The 18216-nt window shown below is 38.9% G+C and overlaps 2 protein-coding genes across 7 annotated transcripts in view; both read right to left on the bottom strand.

Annotated features, from left to right (window-relative positions):
- DDX50 (DExD-box helicase 50) overlaps window positions 1–10216 on the bottom strand; it is a 40112-nt gene extending 29896 nt beyond the window's left edge. Inside the window, exons 1-8 of one of the 4 annotated variants that reach the window (XM_047824465.1) lie at window positions 10023–10153; window positions 6661–6770; window positions 6002–6301; window positions 3169–3244; window positions 2626–2804; window positions 1025–1142; window positions 723–908; window positions 95–240 (exon numbers count right to left, since the gene is read on the bottom strand). In XM_047824465.1, the coding sequence (XP_047680421.1) occupies window positions 95–240; window positions 723–908; window positions 1025–1142; window positions 2626–2804; window positions 3169–3244; window positions 6002–6193 (897 nt within the window). In that variant the 5' untranslated portion in view covers window positions 6194–6301; window positions 6661–6770; window positions 10023–10153. Of the gene's footprint in view, window positions 1–94; window positions 241–722; window positions 909–1024; window positions 1143–2625; window positions 2805–3168; window positions 3245–6001; window positions 6302–6660; window positions 6771–10022 lie in introns of all 4 variants that reach the window. The other 3 variants (XM_047824466.1, XM_047824467.1, XM_047824464.1) reach the window with 3 other exon arrangements.
- A 7358-nt stretch (window positions 10217–17574) lies between these two features.
- STOX1 (storkhead box 1) overlaps window positions 17575–18216 on the bottom strand; it is a 50832-nt gene continuing 50190 nt past the window's right edge. Inside the window, exon 4 of one of the 3 annotated variants that reach the window (XM_047826190.1) lies at window positions 17575–17866. In XM_047826190.1, coding sequence (XP_047682146.1) covers window positions 17719–17866 — 148 coding nt within the window. In that variant the 3' untranslated portion in view covers window positions 17575–17718. The remainder of the gene's footprint in view (window positions 17867–18216) is intronic. The other 2 variants (XM_047826192.1, XM_047826191.1) reach the window with 2 other exon arrangements.

The raw sequence follows: 18216 nt of genomic DNA, 5'->3' as shown, positions 1-18216 counted from the left end.
GGCCTGAACTGGTACCTAAAACCTAAAGTTTAGCTTCAACAAATTTCAAATACCAACTAAAAGCTACAATCTCTCATGCTAGAAAGCTACTTACTTCCACAGTAGTTGCAGCCTTTTGAGTCATTTTTCCAACAAGGTCAACCTGTTCATATCTGGATTTCATGTATTTTTTTGCAACTTTGTATACCCATTGTGGGCAAGTTGCAGAAAAAAGTAAAGTCTGAGGATTGTCTTCAGAATCTTAAATAAACAAAAAGAATTCAAATGCTTTCTTAATATCCATGATGTAGTCAGCTCTTGAACCCCCCCCCCCAAACTTCAAAGAAATAATTAAAAATTCAAAAGTTGGGGTAAAATTTGAACATATGAACTTCACTGCAATTATTAAAACTTTCAACTTTCAAAATTAGGGGAAAAAATGAAGAAAACTGAACCCAGAAAAAAAGGTGAGAATTTTAGAAGGGACCAAAGAAATCAGTAAAAATCAGTTAGTAAATCTAACTATGGACTATAAAAAATAATACACGAAAGAAACTGTAGGAAGCTAACAAATATGTTAAAGTACATCACCATACTCTCTTGTTTAGGAAGAGAACACATACCAAATAACTTTAGTTTTGTTTGAAGGCTGGGGACAGTGTAATAATAATTATGAAATAAAAAATTCATAACTTTTAGATAAAGAATAATTGCTAATGTGTTTATTTGGAATTAGGATATACCAGTTTTGTAGGATTCATGGATGATATCTTCAACTTGTTCAGCAAATCCTAAATCTAACATTTGATCCACTTCATCAAGTACAACATGGCGCAGTTTAGAAAGATCTAATCGGCCACTCTGCAGATGGTCTTTGATACGACCAGGAGTCCCAACCAAGATGTCAATACCATTTCGAATATGATTAACTGTTAGAGGAGAGAAATACCGTAACATATAAAAATCAAATATACGTTTTCACATTATTTCCTTAGATTTAAGTAGCAAGTAGATCTTTGCACTACCCTCTTACATATTTACTCACTTTGGCTTTGATAGGATGTTCCACCATAAAAACACGCCACACTGAGTTTCCTAGTGATATCTTTGAAGTCTTTGGCTACTTGGTTTGCCAGTTCCCTTGTAGGAGCCAAAACAAGTACCTAAGCAAGAGATTTAAAAAATAAAAAGATACTTTTCTAAAGACAACTAAATTCAAAATGAGATTTTTTTTTTTAAGGCGCATTTAAAACTAGAAATCTAAACATTAAAGTCGTAGTATTTAAAGACATAGCACCAATGCCAACAAGAACAGCTTATATTGATAATATCCTCCCCACTTCCTTCAGGTTTTTTTTTTCAAAACTCACTTTCTCAAGGAGATTCTTAACTCTTTTCATATCCTCCACCCCTCCTTAACTGTCTCTCCCGAGCACTTATGTCATATTAAATATTCATATTTTACCTTTTTGTTTATTGTCTGTCTCACCCACTAAAATATAAGCTGCCATGAAGGCAAGGATTTATGTCAATTTAAGTTACTGAATTCCTTACACTTGAGACCATGCCTGGCACAGAACAGATACCCAAAAAGTATTTGTGAAATGAACACACAAACGTTTACGAGCCAACCACTAGTGCTTTGGCCAAATTACAATTTGAGCCTCACAAAAACCCTGTGAGGTGGCAATATTATCACAATTTTACAGATGAGGAACCTGAGTCTTAGAGAAGTCGAGTCTTGTCCAAGATCAAACAGCTAGAAGTGGTGGAGCTGGAATCTCCAATAACGCCCTTCTAGCATAAAAGCTTTTTAAGGCAGGGTCCTATTTCTACTACTTGCAGTCTTTCCTAATTTCACCAAAGAAACAAAACTCTCTAAAAAAGGTTTTTCCTGTTGGCCACCCTGATCCAAGACCATTATGACTTAATTATACTCATACATGTGAATTTACTTTCATATTGCAATACCATTTAGGAATCTCAAAGAACAAATTACTTTTAGTCACATTATCTGTTCAAATCATGATGCTGATTTTTTCTTTTTTATTTTATTAACCTTAAAGTGAACACAGGTTCTAAAAACATCAAATTTCAGGCTAAAATTTCATTAGGTCCTCTCTGCTCTCTCCTACTTATACATTAAGACAGATCTCTAATACCCCAATAACATATGGACTATCAATATCATTTCTATAATCTCTTCTTTAAAAAAATCAACCAGTGAAATAAATGATATTGATTATTAACTGAATGACCAAATAAATGAATACCTCTTTAGCAAATTCATTGTTTAAAAGCAAAGGTCAAGACTGAAAAAAAAAGAAGACAAGGTCACTAAATATATTCCCTATAAATACACCTAAAATTAGACATGCTGGCTTTATAACATCTATGTTTACAAACATCTTTATCAAAGACATCTATGGATCCATACACATTACACTCATATGTAATAACTACTTCATTCGGCTTGAGATTTATATTAAAAAATCCACTAATTTTTGCTTTAGGACCTAAATTTTTACTTTATGCCACAGAGCTAACTTTTCTATCTCGGGGGTTCTTGAACTTAAGATCAGTATACTCTTTCTTTCCCTAACCATTAGAGTAATGTTTAAACCTTTTACTCCCTATAATGGTTACCTTTGGTGAGCGGCTTTTTTTAATTGTCTCTTGATTTCTTTGGAGTCTTTCAATCAAGGGGATAGCAAAAGAAAATGTCTTTCCTGTTCCTGTCCGTGCTTGAGCAATTAAATCTTTTCCTTCATATACAGGACCAAAGGTCTTAACTTGAATAGGAAAGAGATATGTTACCCCTCGACCTGTAAAATGAGATTTCATTGAAATATATTTAAGACTAGCGTTAGGAAAAAATATATTTATTTGAAAATGACAATCCAGATTCCTCTATGTCAGCCTAAAAATATACCACCTAGTGACATTTACAGTTATTCCTACCCCAAAGAGGAATTTTTAAAAAATTGGTCTGAACTCTTGACAGATACATACAATTAAAGTCAAAAACCGGTCAGAATATCAAAAAGGATGATGTAGAAATAACTGCAATTAAAGAAGGGCTTATTTCTCTTACACTTTCTATATTCTCTTTTTGGTAAGAAGAAGCAAAGATTTTTATAAAATCTAGTTGTAGATTTTCAGTTGTATAGCCATTAAAGTTCATAGTACCTTTTAGAAGCTTTATAGTTTCTTCAGAAATAGGGAAATTGGAGAAGGCTCCTTCTTTCTGTTCACGTGTTAGGCTCTGTCAAAATGAAATCAAAGTTCTAACTAATAATAGTTCATATTCAACTAGGCATTTAGATTCTTACTCATTTACCAATTTTAGCTTTACTAAATGAGCTAACAAAGTTAGTTACTACTTGCAAAAATTGTATAGATTAACTTACACAACCAATTAGTGGAAAATTCTTTTAATTTCAAAAGCATCCCTTTAAATACCAAGTTTACTTAATACATTTTCCCATAGTACATTTAAAAATGGTTCACTCACACATAAAACTCCCTTTGGAAATACAGCTACTACATAAATTAAAATATATTTTCATTTGACTGAAACATTACAAAAACACTATTTGATCATCTAAGCCATATTCACAGATACAGGCAGTATTAATTACAAGGACTAACAGAAGCCTATAAACCATCCTAAAAAAATATTACACAATGAGAAAAATAAATTGTTTCTAAAAATAAATGTTAAAAAGTTGTTCTATGGCTCTAAAAAGCATGTTTTAGGTCACCAAAACAAAGCAAAGTTCCTGCAAGCTTGAAAGTTTCTTTAACATATACATAGGTTAGCATGATATTATCATTTAACATCTATTGGAAACTTTGTGTACTGGTCAATATGTATATAGAAGAAAGACAATATTATCTACCTGTTAAGTTTATTATTGGTGTGTTTAAAGAAAGTTGTTCCAAAACCATACACAATAGCAATTTTCAAACAGAGAACCAGATAAAAGACATAATATCAAACTGAAATTGTAAGCTATTTAAGCAACCTCAAAGCTATCATTTTTTTAATTAAAAGAAAAAATTTTATTACAAAAGTAATACATTTTCATTATGGAAACCACATATAAACAGAAATAAAACTATAATCCAGTCATCTGATACCACATTTGAAACAGGCACTCCTCTAATCCTCACTCTATGCACATATAAATTTTTTAAAATAAGATAATACTGTATATATTGTTCTATAATCTGTGTTTTTCATTTAATAAGATACACTAAACACCTTTTTAACATTCTTCTATGACCTTCAGGATAGATGTCATGTATTGCATAAATGTAGCATATTTTCTAAAACCAATTGCCTACTATCAGGCATTTAGTATACATTTAGAATGCATAAATTTTCCACTATTATCAACATCATTGTAGTAAGAGTTTCATACAACCCTATACACCTCATGATTATCTCCTTAAGACACATGCCTACAAATAGAATTCCTGAACCCTAATATGATCTAAATAAAATAATAAACAATTAAGCCTATTATAATACAGAGCATTATACCAGATAAAATCGCAACAGAGCAAAAGCAACTCTGTACATTTTGCCACTGGCAAAACAAACTTGTAGGGCCTCGTTTATTTATTTTAATGTTTATTTATTTATTTATTTATTTATTTTGAAAGAGAGAAAGAGTGACAGCATGTGTGAGCGGGGCAGGAGCAAAGAGAGAGGGAGAGAGAGAATCCCAAGCAGACTCCATATTCAGCACAGAGTCCAAAATGGGACTTGATCTCACAACATTGAGATCATGACATTAGCTGAAATCAAAAGTTGGATGCACAATCGACTGAACCACTCCAGGTTCCCTGGAGGGCCTTATTTAGATCAACTCTCAACATATTTGTTGCTTCCTGACAAATATCAAATTCCCAAGTAAAAGAAACACCATATTTTAAGGCAAAAATTCAGTATGTTTCCCCAAAGTTTACACAATAAGCTAGGCTAAGACCTATTTAAATTATCGGCAACCATCAGATTTTAAAATATAAAGAATTATTGGGGCATCTAGGTGGCTCTGTCGGTTGAACGTCCAACTTCAGCTCAGGTCATGATCTCACCGATTGTGAGTTCAAGCCCCACAACAGGCTTGCTGCTGTCAGCCTGTCAGTGTGGAGCCCACTTCCAATCCTCTGTCCCACTCTCTCTGCCCCACCCCACTTGCATTCTCCCAAAAATAAGTATTTTTTGAAAATTAAATATAAGGAATTATTAATACCAAGAATTACTAAGACTATCAAAAGTTGTTTCTGTCTGAAGACCTGAGTAACTGACAGTTTATAATACCTAGGTAAACCTATGAACTCTGCTAGAGGAAAACTGCAAGAACAAATTGGACAAATTCTGTGCAAGAAAATATCTATTCTAACAGATAAAGGCAAAAGCAATGGGTTCAGGAATACAAATTCTATACTAAGCATGTTTTCTAAACTCCACAAAAATTAATACCCTGGAAAACAGATTTCTTCAGTTCATTTTTATACGGTTCATTTGTTTAAAAATGCAAACAGCTTTTGAGTTACAATATGACCTAAAGATCACTTAAAGTTGCTATTGTTACAGAAGCACAAAAAGCAGAAGGCAAAATACACAAAGTCAAGAGGCTTTATGTACCTTGTTTCAGGAAGTCAGATGTCAATTCATGAGTACTGGTAGGGACTGAAATAACCATAAGAAATGCAAGCAGATCACCATCAATAAGCAATTTGGAAAAACTATTTAGGAACCCAAATGCATAGGAAAGGTTTACATTTGACCATTCCCCCAACCTCCACCCCAAGAAAAACAAAATACAATGACAGAAACAAGGGACAAAGGAAAAAAGTTTCCAGTTTCAGTTGTACAGATTCCCCGTCCAATTGAGGGTATTGGACACTAAGCAGGAAACATCATGGAATCAATTCTAATTAGTCTAAAAAATCAAATTAACCTGTATTTCAAGGATAAAGGCAAATGCAAAACAAAAAGTATCCATACCTCCTCTAGTTTATTATCACTTGATTTATGAGTAGAACTATCTAAGGATGACACTCGCTTTGATTTTTTTTCATATTCATCAATATCTCCATTTGACAGATCTTTTCTTCTTGACTTATGAGATTTAGAAAATTCATCTGAAAGTCTATTATTACATCCTTCTTCAGTGTCTCCATTTAGCTTCTCTTTCATTTTAGCTTTTTTGGGCTTGGGAGCATCCAAGTTATCTGCCACACCATTTTCTCTTGTTTCTGATTTCTCGTCTGAGTCATAATGGTGCCTTGATTTCCTTCTATCACTCTGTGGAAAAACAAAGAAGCAGTGACAAGAGGGTCACAAGGTCTCCTAAGACTCTAGAGAAGTTAGAGAGTGACCCCCAACCACCTTGAAAAGTTACCTGGTAAAAATCAACTGGTTGCTAATGCCGAGCCTAAGCCTCACCTATTGCTTTCTTTCTCATCCCATCTCTTGCATTCTCAAGACTTGGCCTCTAGCCCCTCTCTAATCCCATTACATGATTTAAGGGAAATCAAAATACCTCCTTTCAGAAAAAGATGAGAACCCGAGATCTGTAAATTAAAAAACATATCCAAATCCAAAAACAAAAACTTCTAATATCTCCAAGAGAAAAAAAAAAGTTAATATTATTGAGTACCTACCCAGCACTGTGTAATGCTTTCGGCTTATCTTGTTTAAATCTTCATAACAACCCTATAAGGGAAGTACAGGTCCATAATCCCTTATCCGAAATTCCGATATCCATAAAGCTCTGAAAACCGAAAGTTTTTTGGTAACTTATTTGGAGACAAAAACTTACCTAACCTGAACTCATTGATGGAAAAATTTGACTCAAACTGATGTGAGGCTATTTTTAACCTTTACTTATTCCACTTAGTATGCATATTCATATTTAATATTAAGGTGTTTGATCATAGGTTGGGGGCCCCAAGCCCTACTGGGGTGTTACCCTTTTAAAAGCCCCCAAAATTCTGAATTCCAAAACAAATCTAGCCCCAAGGATTTTGGATAAGGGATAGCGAACCTGTATTACGTTTGCCATAGTACAGATGAGGAAACGGAAGTTCTTAGAGGTAAATAACTTGCCAAAGACTCACATGCAGGATTTCCTTCAAGTGGAAGTTCTAGAAATCAAGCTCTGTCTGATTTGAAAGCCCATGCTCTTTTCACATCATGCTTCCTCTCTGAACTCTGATAATTAATAGGTTAACGAATAAACAAAACAAAAAAAAAACCTAAATAATTCATGTAAAGCTCCAATCGTTATATTCCCATGGAAAGACAAGTATATTAGTAACCCTGGAAGCTTTTAAAAAAGTTTTTTTGGGGGCGCCTGAGTGGCGCAGTCGGTTAGGCGTCCGACTTCAGCCAGGTCACGATCTCGCGGTCCGGGAGTTCGAGCCCCGCGTCGGGCTCTGGGCTGATGATGGCTCAGAGCCTGGAGCCTGTTTCCGATTCTGTGTCTCCCTCTCTCTCTGCCCCTCCCCCGTTCATGCTCTGTCTCTCTCTGTCCCAAAAATAAATAAACGTTGGAAAAAAAAAAAAAAATTAAAAAAAAAAAAAAGTTTTTTTGTTAATACAACTTTAAAAAAAGAAAAAAAGACTACTCTGCAACTTTACTTCTAAAATGCCAAACTGGTGACCCGTGTTTTAATATTTGCAAACAGCAAAAATTATTTGGCAATTTAGCACTTCAGAATTACCTGCTCAAATGTTCAAAATAAATTAGGTAATAGTTATTAGTGATAACAAACACTACTGCCACCAAAATTTTGACCATGATTTACATAAATTTTACAAAGTACTTTCACATACAATTTTCTCATCCATAAAATGGAGATGTTGTGAAAACGGAATAACATGTGAAAATGCTTTGTAAACAGTAGAGCTTTACATTAACATAAATTATACAGTTACATGTTATACATTTGATCTTTCATTAACTGAACTAACCCACATCTCCCCAAATCAGTAAGTTCCAAAGAAAAACAAGGTTATTCACAGAGCCAGCCTTGGGGTTAGAAATGCTTTGGGGCCATGTACTTGAGGGAAATGAAGCAAGGTAAAGAGAGGCCTCTAAGTCCAAGCCCAGAGATATCGCAAGGTGATGAAATACACTGTTCCACATTAGATCCATAGTGCTTGACACTCTTCACTTCCTTGGCTTCCATGACACTCCAGATTCCCTCCTTATCCTCTTACCTCTACCCTAATGATTCCTCTCCCACCTCCTTCTGTAGATGCTCCTTAAGTCTAAGTTCTCTGTGTACGCTTTCATACCATTTTCATGGTTTCAACATTTCCATGATTCCTTCCTCCCCTGCACTCCAGTTTTGAGAACATACGGCCCAGCTTCATAGTTCTACAAATCCAAATCCAAAACTGTCTTCAACTCAATGCCAGATCACTACCCAAATGCTCTGTTTTTGTTAGCTGGTACTCTGATCTGTTTCCAAATCTTTAGTTATCCCTCACAGTTAAAGAAAAATCAACAAGTATTTCTGGAGAATGTACAATGTGAAAGCCATCAATTTACAACAATGTACTAATATGTAAGGATGGACAAATATATGGCCACTTACGCCAAGAATCTCTGGAAACATTTGAGAAGAACACACAAGAAAAGTGAGCTAACTTTACAAAGCAGCACAGAATAGATACCAATCGAATGATAAAGATAGCACTGGAACAAGACTTCAAAGGGGAATGAGATTACTGGATGTGTACACTGGAGTGTTTAGAAAACACATATAAACTAAACCTTGACAGAGAGACAGGATTTGAATGCAAAAGGAGAGGTATTTCAGGAGGAGCCAAAATTAAAATAACTGCTTGGTGACTCCACTTACATAAGGGATCTAGAGAAGTCAAATTCACAGAGACAGAAAGTAAAATGGAGATTGTTAGGGACCGAGGGGAGTGGGCAACGGGGAGTTGGTGTTTAATGAGAACAGAGTTTCAGTTTAGAGGATGGAAAAGTTCTGGAGATGCATGGTGGTGATGGCTGCAGAACAATGTGAATGTACTTAATGCTACAAAACTGTACACTCTAAGATAGTTAAAATGGCAAATTTTATGTCGTATGTATTTCACCATGACTAAAAAAAATAACCGCTTGGCTGGAATGGCAAAGTTTACCTTGGTGATAAGGTAAGGTGGGTTCTGCTCTCTGGGGCTATACAGAGTATTTTCATTTTTTTTTTTTTTCAAATGTCAGCCTTCAAATACAGCTTCCTCACCCACCTTAGCTCTGTTTTCTTTTCTCTGGGTCTCTCTCTTTTTTTTTTTTTTTTTTTTTTTTTGAGGTTTAGGGTGGGAATTCTCTCAACAACTCCTCTACGGGGTCCTTGAGGGCAGGGACTTATTTAAATCCTGTGGTGCCCAGCAAACAGTGTGGCACAAATTAAGCTCATTAAACACCTGGGGTCTAAATGAAAATACTAACAGTAAAGCCTACTAGTAAAACAACCCACACGATCTCCATCACAGCCAAATCCTGGGAATGTCGGCTGTGACACTTTTCCTTAAGCCTCTAAAGACTGGCTCTCGAGGTTTGTAAACCTAAGATCGCTTTCCCCAAGATTCTCGCTCACAGGTCGGGCTGACGGAGAAGTAACACATATTCAAGGCAACCATTTTCTTAACCATCTTCTAACGCGGCCAACAAGAACCAAGTAACAGGCCTCGCTGCTTAAGCAAGGAGAGGAAAGAAAGAACAGATTCCACGGCGATGGGAACTTGAGTCTGCCCATCTCGTAGTCGCCGACGGGAAGGGCTGAGGGAGCACTGGAGGCCCGGCCAAAGCCTAGTGCAGCCCTTCTCCAGGTTCGGGGTGTGGAGACGGGAATGGTTCCGGAATGACCATTCAGGAGGGACGACGGCTGCGCGAGGGGAGGCCCTGGGATGCTCCGGCCAGGTTCTGACAGGCCATCAGATCAGAGACAGCTCCCCTCCCCGCCCAAGCCGGCGCAGCCCAAAAGGAGGCGCGGCCCATCCAGCGCACCTTTTGCCTCTCCTTCCTTTGGCTCTCCGTCTCCTCCAAGGGTGCCTCCAGCTCCATAATGTCCCCCCAGAGGAGTTTCCCAGGCATCATTCGCCGCCGCCGCCTCCTCCTGGGCTCGGTGGCCACAACCACCTACGGGCAGCGGCAGCGTGAAAGGAAGCGGGGGCAGGGCGGCCGCCCGGCCAGGGCCTACGTCACTTCCGGGACACGCACCGCGCGGCGGGGAAAAATAATCCCGGATACTCTCGGTTTAAACTCATCCTTTGCGTTGCAACCTTCCATCCAATGAGTGTGAGCGATCTCGACCGGCCCACCCTTGTTCTAAAGTGATTGGCTGCTAGGGTAAAACCCTGGCCAGTCTCCATAAAGGATGAGCAAACTGATTAGCATAAAATGATGCGGGTTTTCTTTCCTCTCCTTCTCTCCCCCTCCCCCACTCCGAACAGTCTTCCTCGGCCCTGCGGAGTCGCTTTGGGGCTTTCCAGGGAGCACTGCTGGGGCTGAGAAGGCCCTGAACTGCGGCGGAGAGGGGCCCGCCCGCTGCGGGATGGCGCGTGGGCAGGCCCGAGCAGGGCCGGTGGGGAGCGCCACGCGCCTCCTCGCCATTCGCCGCCGGAAGCTGCAGGCCTCAGCCCGCCCATTTCGGGGTGAGGCGTTAACGTCTAACGGCTTTGCGCGAAGCCGGCGGTCCGGCGCTGTTGGGAAGGGGTTGGTGGGGTCTGGAGTGGGCTAGGGGGGCTTAAAGTGAGGGTCAGGGCTGGACAGTCGTTTCTCAAGTCTTAAGTTTTAGTCAGGAAATAGGTCCTTGGTTCATTTTAGGTTCTTTCCACACTCCCCAGTGACTGAAGGGAAACTAAACCCCGAGAAAGGGATTTACATGTTTTAAGACACAAAACCAGCTCGTGGCATAGTCAGGACTAGAGAGAACGCATCTGAATCTGAGATCAGTGCTCTCTTGCCACACCATCATAAAGACTTTGTTTCGCAAAGCGTTTGGGGGAAGATGCTCCCATGAAATAATAACTAGGAAAACTCGGGAGAAACGTAGAGAGAAAAACAAGCCTAAATGTCTTCGACAGATGACGTAGTTGCAGTGAATAAAAGGATTTTATTTTATTGGAGATTAACCGCCCCTAAATTACAACCTCATACAAAACTCGAGACCTTTCGACAATACAAAAGGTGGATTCCTTAGCATACTTCTTTTCTTCCGCCACTGGTGCTGGCTGGTTAGCGTTCTTTTTCAAAGCCATTTCTTTATCTCTTCATGATCTCTTCACCTCAGCTACCCTTGAGTGGAGAATGAGAACCCAAACTGAGATTGTAGGTGCAGGGGCACTTCACAACCACTTGACAATTTCTAAGACACCAGCCTTGTTACCTCGGCATCAGACATTACATATTGCTATATACATCATGGAGTTGCCCCAAACTATTGGTCCAGAATAGCTGAAACCACAAATGATTGCTGCAGGCCTTCTGCCCTATTGTGGATTGGCCTGAAGTCAAAGGACTGTGTATCTAAAAGTCACCTTATGGGTTCCATACTGTGAACAAAGAGTGTCAGCAAAAGATAGTGGAAAAAATGCATCTCTCTAGAGTATGAGAATCGCTGTGCATCTCTAGATGTAAATCCTTTTCTACCATTCTCGTACACCCACCCCAATTCTACCATTGTAAGGTCTTTGTAGCCCTACAACAGAGCATGAGGTGCATAGGAACATGGAGTGGATGTGGCAACTTCACACATGTAAAATTGGGAAAATAATAGGGACAGATGTTAGTATGTTGTGGTTAAAGACCAAATATAGATGAAGTAAAGGTTTTAGCTCCTCTAGATTCTATTTTTGGCATTCATTTTCCTATCAGAGGTCTTATAGCAGGTATGTAAATAAAAAGGACTAGACTGTTCAACTCTCCCTATGCCAGAGACTAACAAGCATATTAGTGTTTTTCAGAACGACCTTCTGTGATTTAGGACATTCTACAACCCTTGCCTTTCTAAGCCCCAAACTCCTTGAATCAAATCTCTGTCTGGTGTCTTAAACCAAGTCATAAGTAACTTCGCCAAGCTGTGGCTTAGCTGGAAAAAAATTAGGTGCTACCAAATTTGGGTAACTATATGTTCTCCAGGGACCTCAACTAGAAAACTTGGGAATGGTAATGAAGGGATGGAGAATTCTGTTTTTTCTTTCATATTTGTTCCCGCTATAACTCTCAAGAGATTTGTATCTGATAGTAAAATCTATTGGAGAGGACATGAAGGAGTAGCATAATTTAAATGTACAAGTAATTCGAAATATAATATTAGAACATGTTTATTTTCCAAAATATCTTACCAAAATCACTGATATAATTTCTTAAAATTTAAGAGAATACCTCATCTGTTTCTCGATTCTATAAAGATTTATCTTGCCTTTGGCTTCAGCTCCTTAAACTCTATGACCTTAAGATATGAAAATAAGAGGTCTACGACCATACTACCCTGAACATGCCCAATCTTGTCTGATCTTGGAAGATAGAGGATTTACACTTGCCTCTCTCTGGTCATTCTCAAGCCTACAGGGCTAGGGTTTTTTTTTTTTTTGCTTTTTGGTTTTTTTGCTCCATAGTTAAAAAATAGAAAGTTAAAAAGAATAAGTCATTTTGCATCTGCATTTCAGTTTTATGTGACAAAAGGAACTGAACTACCATGCTTAAATGTTAGGACATGGAAACAGTTTAAGGAGCAGTTACAAATTGATGAAGAGACACTGTTGCATAGAATGAATGTTTAGAGTATAAAGAAGTAAGGAGAAAATGAAAGAGGGAACAGGACATGTTTCCTCCATTGCTAGCCACATGACCTTGGCCAACTCAACTCTAAAATCTGGTCTTTTGAGGGGCGCCTGGGTGGCTCAGTTGGTTAAGTGTCCGACTTCGGCTCAGGTCATGATCTCGCAGTGTGTGGGTTCGGGCCCCGCGTCAGGCTCTGTGCTGACAGCTCGGAGCCCGGAGCCTGCTTCGAATTCTGTGTCTCCCTCTCTCTCTGCCCCTCCCCTGCTCATACTCTGTCTCTCTCTGTCTCTCAAAAATAAGTAAATGTTAAAAAAAATTTTTTTTAATAAATAAAATCTGGTCTTTTTGTTAGTAATGTGGGGACAAATATGACTTCCCTGCTGGTAGTGCAGGGAAATTGGAAGGATCAGCTGATGAAACAGTACTGTAGAGAAGATGATATACAGAGCTGCTTACATTTCTACCTTTAGGTCAAGGTTTTAACAGCCTCGAGGAAGACACAGCTTTTGTACATTTAGCACATGTACACTTAATGTATGTAGCTCCTAATTCAAAGGTGGAATTTTTTTTAAGGTTTTATTTTTAAGTAATCTCTGCACCTAATGTGGGGCTTGAACTCACAACCCCAAGATTAAAAGATTAAAAGAGTCCCATGCTCCACCAACTGAACCAGCCACGCACACCTGGGGGGAGGGGGGGGGCTTTTTAACTTTTAGAGAGAGGTCTTACTGGTTTTTTAGCCAATTACTTCGTAAATGCTTTGAATCAAATGGTGGAAGAGTAGTGACATCAGCTACCCAGAGAGGGCACTGTTACCCAAAAAATGGAAGCTGCTTGCATCTAAGGTTTAAAAGGAAGACAGATCTGTAGAGGCCAGCAAAGTAGTCATGAGTTTTTGATACCCACCCCCCCATTCTTGTTTCATGACTCCCGTGTCTCCCCCACTCCATTTTGGCAGTAGCCTTTCTCCCGCATTCCCCCAAAGCCTTCTCAGCTGTAGGAGGGATTCTCAAAATGTAGTCGTTCCCAGTTTTCAACACTACTACTGTTCTTGTTCTCTCCATTTTTTTTTCCTGACATATCTGACATTTTGAAACCTCTGTCTGCTAAATTGCATTTAGTAATAGACTCATGATCATTCTAATCTATAAATAAGATACAAATGCAGCTTAGCAATGTCACACCAGCATGTGATGGTGTTCTATTACGGAGCTGGTGTAATTTCAGCCACTGCCAAAGAAACTTGAGGTTTTAATTAGTAAGGAGTTAAGCAAAGGAAATATACAATTTCTATTAGAATCTTTGAAATATTGAAAATAGCTTGCAGAACCCAGCTACTCTCTGAGGATTCCTAGGGGTCTGAGATCCCACATGAGAGAGGATGATCTTGTATGAAATGTCTAAATTAACCCCATGATTTGCATATTTTATTCCTATAGCATCAGGCATAATATTTCCTATTAGCCAAGACATAACTCCCCAGGCAAATCCAGATTTGGATTGGGATGAAATTTCTTATAATCTTAATTTAGGGGCATCTGCATGGCTCAGTCGGTTAAGTGTCTGACTCTTGATTTAACGGCTTAGGTCATTAGGTCTCAGTTCATAGGATTGAGCCCCATGTCGGGCTCTTTGCTGACAGCATCATAGAGCCTGCTTGAGATTCTCTCTCTCCTCTCTGCCTCTCCCTCCCTCTCTCTCAAAATAAACATTTTTTTAAAAAAGAATAAAAAATACTTTATTACAAAAAAAAATCTTAAAGGATTGAATCTCTAAATGGAGGAATTCAGGACAACTTAGCAAAAACAGGAGACCTATATAGAAGGCCATGTATTCAGACCAGTTTTGTGAATATATAAATATATAAAAATATGCATATGTATATTTATAACAATATCAGGTGCCTCCTGCATTGGGCACTTTGAATAGATGAGCCTTGGATCTTACAACAGTTCTGAAAGGTAGATATCTTACAGATGAGAAAACTGAATCAGAGAAGTTTGGAATCTCTCTCCATCACACAGCTCCCAAGGATTGTAACTGGGATTCAAATCTGTCTGAATCTGGGGTGCCTGCATGGCTCAGTTGGGTGGGCATCAGACTTTGGCTCAGGTCATGATCTCATAGTTCCTGAGTTTTGAGTCCCACAATGGGTTCTGTGCTTTGTGCTGACAGCTCGGACCCTGGAGCCTGCTTCAGATTCTGTGTTCCCTTCCCTCCCCCCTCCCAACGTGCACTCTGTCTCTGTCTCTGTTTCTCTCTTTCTCAAACATTAAAAGGGGGAAAAAAAAAAAGACAAAACAGGGGCACCTGGGTGGCTCAGTCGGTTAAGCATCTGACTTTGAGTCAGGTTATGCATGATCTCATGGTCCATGAGTTTGAGCCCCTCATCGGGCTCTGTGCTGACAGCCCAGAGCCTGGAGCCTGCTTCAGACTCTGTGTCTCCCTCTCTCTCTTTCCCTCCCCTGTTCATGCTCTGTCTCTCTCTCTCAAAAATAAACATTAAAACAACAACAATGACAACAACAACAAATTTGTCTGAATCCTAAACTCAGGTCATCATTCTACCTCAAGGGAACCATCATGCGGAGGAAAAATCAAGAACTAATGTCATCACACACAATATTGGGGGGGGGAAATGCAAGCCACCTATTTAGAGAATAACCTCCCAAACAACACGCATACCCATCTTTAATATCTGTTGTCATATGTTGTGTTTTAGAAGAAACACAACTTTTAGAAGAAAAGTTTTATTGGTCTCACAATAGGTTTCATTTAATACATCTAGAGAGTGTCATAATGCATCCAGTGGCAAAATTAGACGGATTTCATTGGTCCCTACATGTGACTAGAGCCACAAAAGACTTTGGATTCCTCATTCTGTTAAGAAACTTGTCCAGGTCCAAAATCAAAGATAGAATGAGTTGTTGCTGCTCCCTTTTCCAAGGAGTAACAAGGATAGTACAGAAATGGAGAAGTGGAAGAACTCTGGAATCTTGCAGGAGTTCAGTGTTTTGTAGGATCCTCACTTAATCTTCCCCCCCCCCCCTTGAGGCATATTTGACCTATAACCCTCACTGAATCTTATAAGAACAAAACCTTACAGTCAAGAGGAATTTTGGGGATGTCTGGGTGGCTCAGTCGGTTAAGCGTCCAACTTCGACTCAGGTCATGATCTCATGGTTCGTGAGTTCAAGCCCCACATCAGGCTCTGTGCTGACAGTTCAGAGCCTGGAGCCTGCTTCAGATTCTGTGTCTTCCTCTCTCTCTGCCTCTCCCCTGCTCATGCTCAGTCTCTCTCTCTTACAAAAATAAACACTAAAAAATTTTAATTTAAAAAATCATCTAGTTCAGCTATCCTGTTATGCTAAGTATATACCAATCAAAGGATCACTAAGTCTCTGCTTGAATACCCTAAATAATGGGAAATGCTTTCATTTATAAAATGTCTATTTCATCTATGGGTAGTTTTGACTAGTGGGAAGTTCTTTATCTGAGCTGAAATCTTTATTCTAACTTTCATTCACTGACGATGATTCCAAGCTGTCACACCCCCTAAAAAAATGCCTCCCACACAAGGCCTTTCTATACAAATTACCCTTCTTGGTGCTTTGCCCAGGGTTTCAAATGTCCTTGTGACCACAGCTGATCTTCTTGGAAATGCCATAATAGGTTGCTCAGAGCCACTACAAGCCAATAGTCAGAACTGAGTGGGCCAACCACTACTTTTGTACATGGGCATATGTGACCTCTCCTTCTCTGTACTCCCCCAGAGCCTGGAGACAGCTCTCTATGGTGCCAAGCTTCATCTTGCCTTCACTGTTATCTTGTCTTCACTGGTGAGAGTTGGAAAGAGGCACCCTCCAATCATTCAGTCATGCTTGAGATCTAAGGCCTTGACAACCCTTAGAAACCTCTCAGAAGAAACATCCCCTGAACCATAAATCAGCATTAGCATCTATCCAATATGCTGAAACCAGTCCTGACTGCTCCATATTCCCCAAACCTGAGAGAACGGACCATTCCACTACCTGCCTGAAAAGGCCAGCCAGAAAAAATTCTGGCAAAGCTGTCTAAGTCTTAGCGGAAATAGACCAGATGTAAATGAACTATCATCCATCTTCCATCTTTTCTCTAAATCTCTAATTCAGAACCTCCTTGTACTCACGAGCCATTCTGCAACGATTCTGCTTCCTTTCTATCTCTACCCTCTGAGAACATCCTGATTTCTCACTGCCATGCTACAGAGAGTGCCTTGAATGTGAGGAGGAACCAGAAAAACAGTAGACCCAGTTGCTGCCACACGTATTTGGACATTGCCAGTCAGTATGATGTGGGGCCATCTGTTCACGTTCAAGGTGGTTGCAGAAAAGATCTTTGGCAGCAATGACTAGAGAGAAAAAATTCTTGTTGTAAAGTACCCAATACATCTATATAAACTTTGATAATGATAAAAGACTTTAGTTGCAAACAAAGTATCTATGCAACCTTAATACACTATTTTCGGGAGTTTTGTGTTGAAATCTGGTGAAATGCACTTAACATAAGAGTGGATTAGTGTAGGTAGAGAAATTCACTACTGAGTATAGTAAATTAACATCCTATGTAATTGGGAAATTAATGAATGTCTGAAAATTTGAGTTAATCACATTTAATTGGAAAAGGACCATGTATTTTATGGTTTAATTGCAAAATAATCTGTATATTCCCAATAAGCTCATAGTAAAATAATCTTTTAAAAAAGCTTTAAAATGTCAAAAAAAAAAGGGGAAAAAACAGCAACTAGAACAAAATATGTAATGAGATTAACAGAATCTCATACTTGGCTTTAAAGAATTCTTACATATTCGGTTGATTAAAATATTCTATATTAACGCTGTACCTTTTTACCAAAGAGTTTCCAAAAGAAAAATAAGAATTAAACATTTATGACTGGAGTTAGTTGTAGTAAGGAATTGGATGTGAGTGTTTGACCGCTCTTTGTGCCTTCAATGTTCTGCAGAAAATTCTGTCTTCTTTTTAGTCCATCCAAAATGACTGAATTATTAGATGCCAGACTCTGTGTCCTAAAGATATTAAAAATAACAGAATTATTACCTTCCAAAGGGGCCTAGGCTTCTAATCAAGGCATCATACCTTCATCTGTTACTTTGAAGCAATATAACATTTTCTAACACTAAAGCGCGCTTAGAAGTTAACCTTTAAAATCTAAAGTGCTCCTTATATTTTATTTTTTAATGTTTATTTATTTTTGAGAGAGAGAGAGAGAAAGAGCATGAGCAGGGTAGGGCAGAGAGAGAGGGAGACACAGAATCTGAAGCACGTTCCAGGCTCTGAGCTGTCAGCACAGACCCCAACGCCGGGCTTGAACCCACCAACTGTGGGATCGTGACCTGAGCCAAAGTCAGATGCTTAA

Source organism: Prionailurus viverrinus, chromosome D2, assembly GCF_022837055.1.
Source record: "Prionailurus viverrinus isolate Anna chromosome D2, UM_Priviv_1.0, whole genome shotgun sequence".
In the NCBI taxonomy this organism is placed as follows: Eukaryota; Metazoa; Chordata; class Mammalia; order Carnivora; family Felidae; genus Prionailurus; species Prionailurus viverrinus.
This window is presented reverse-complemented; position numbering and strand designations above follow the sequence as displayed.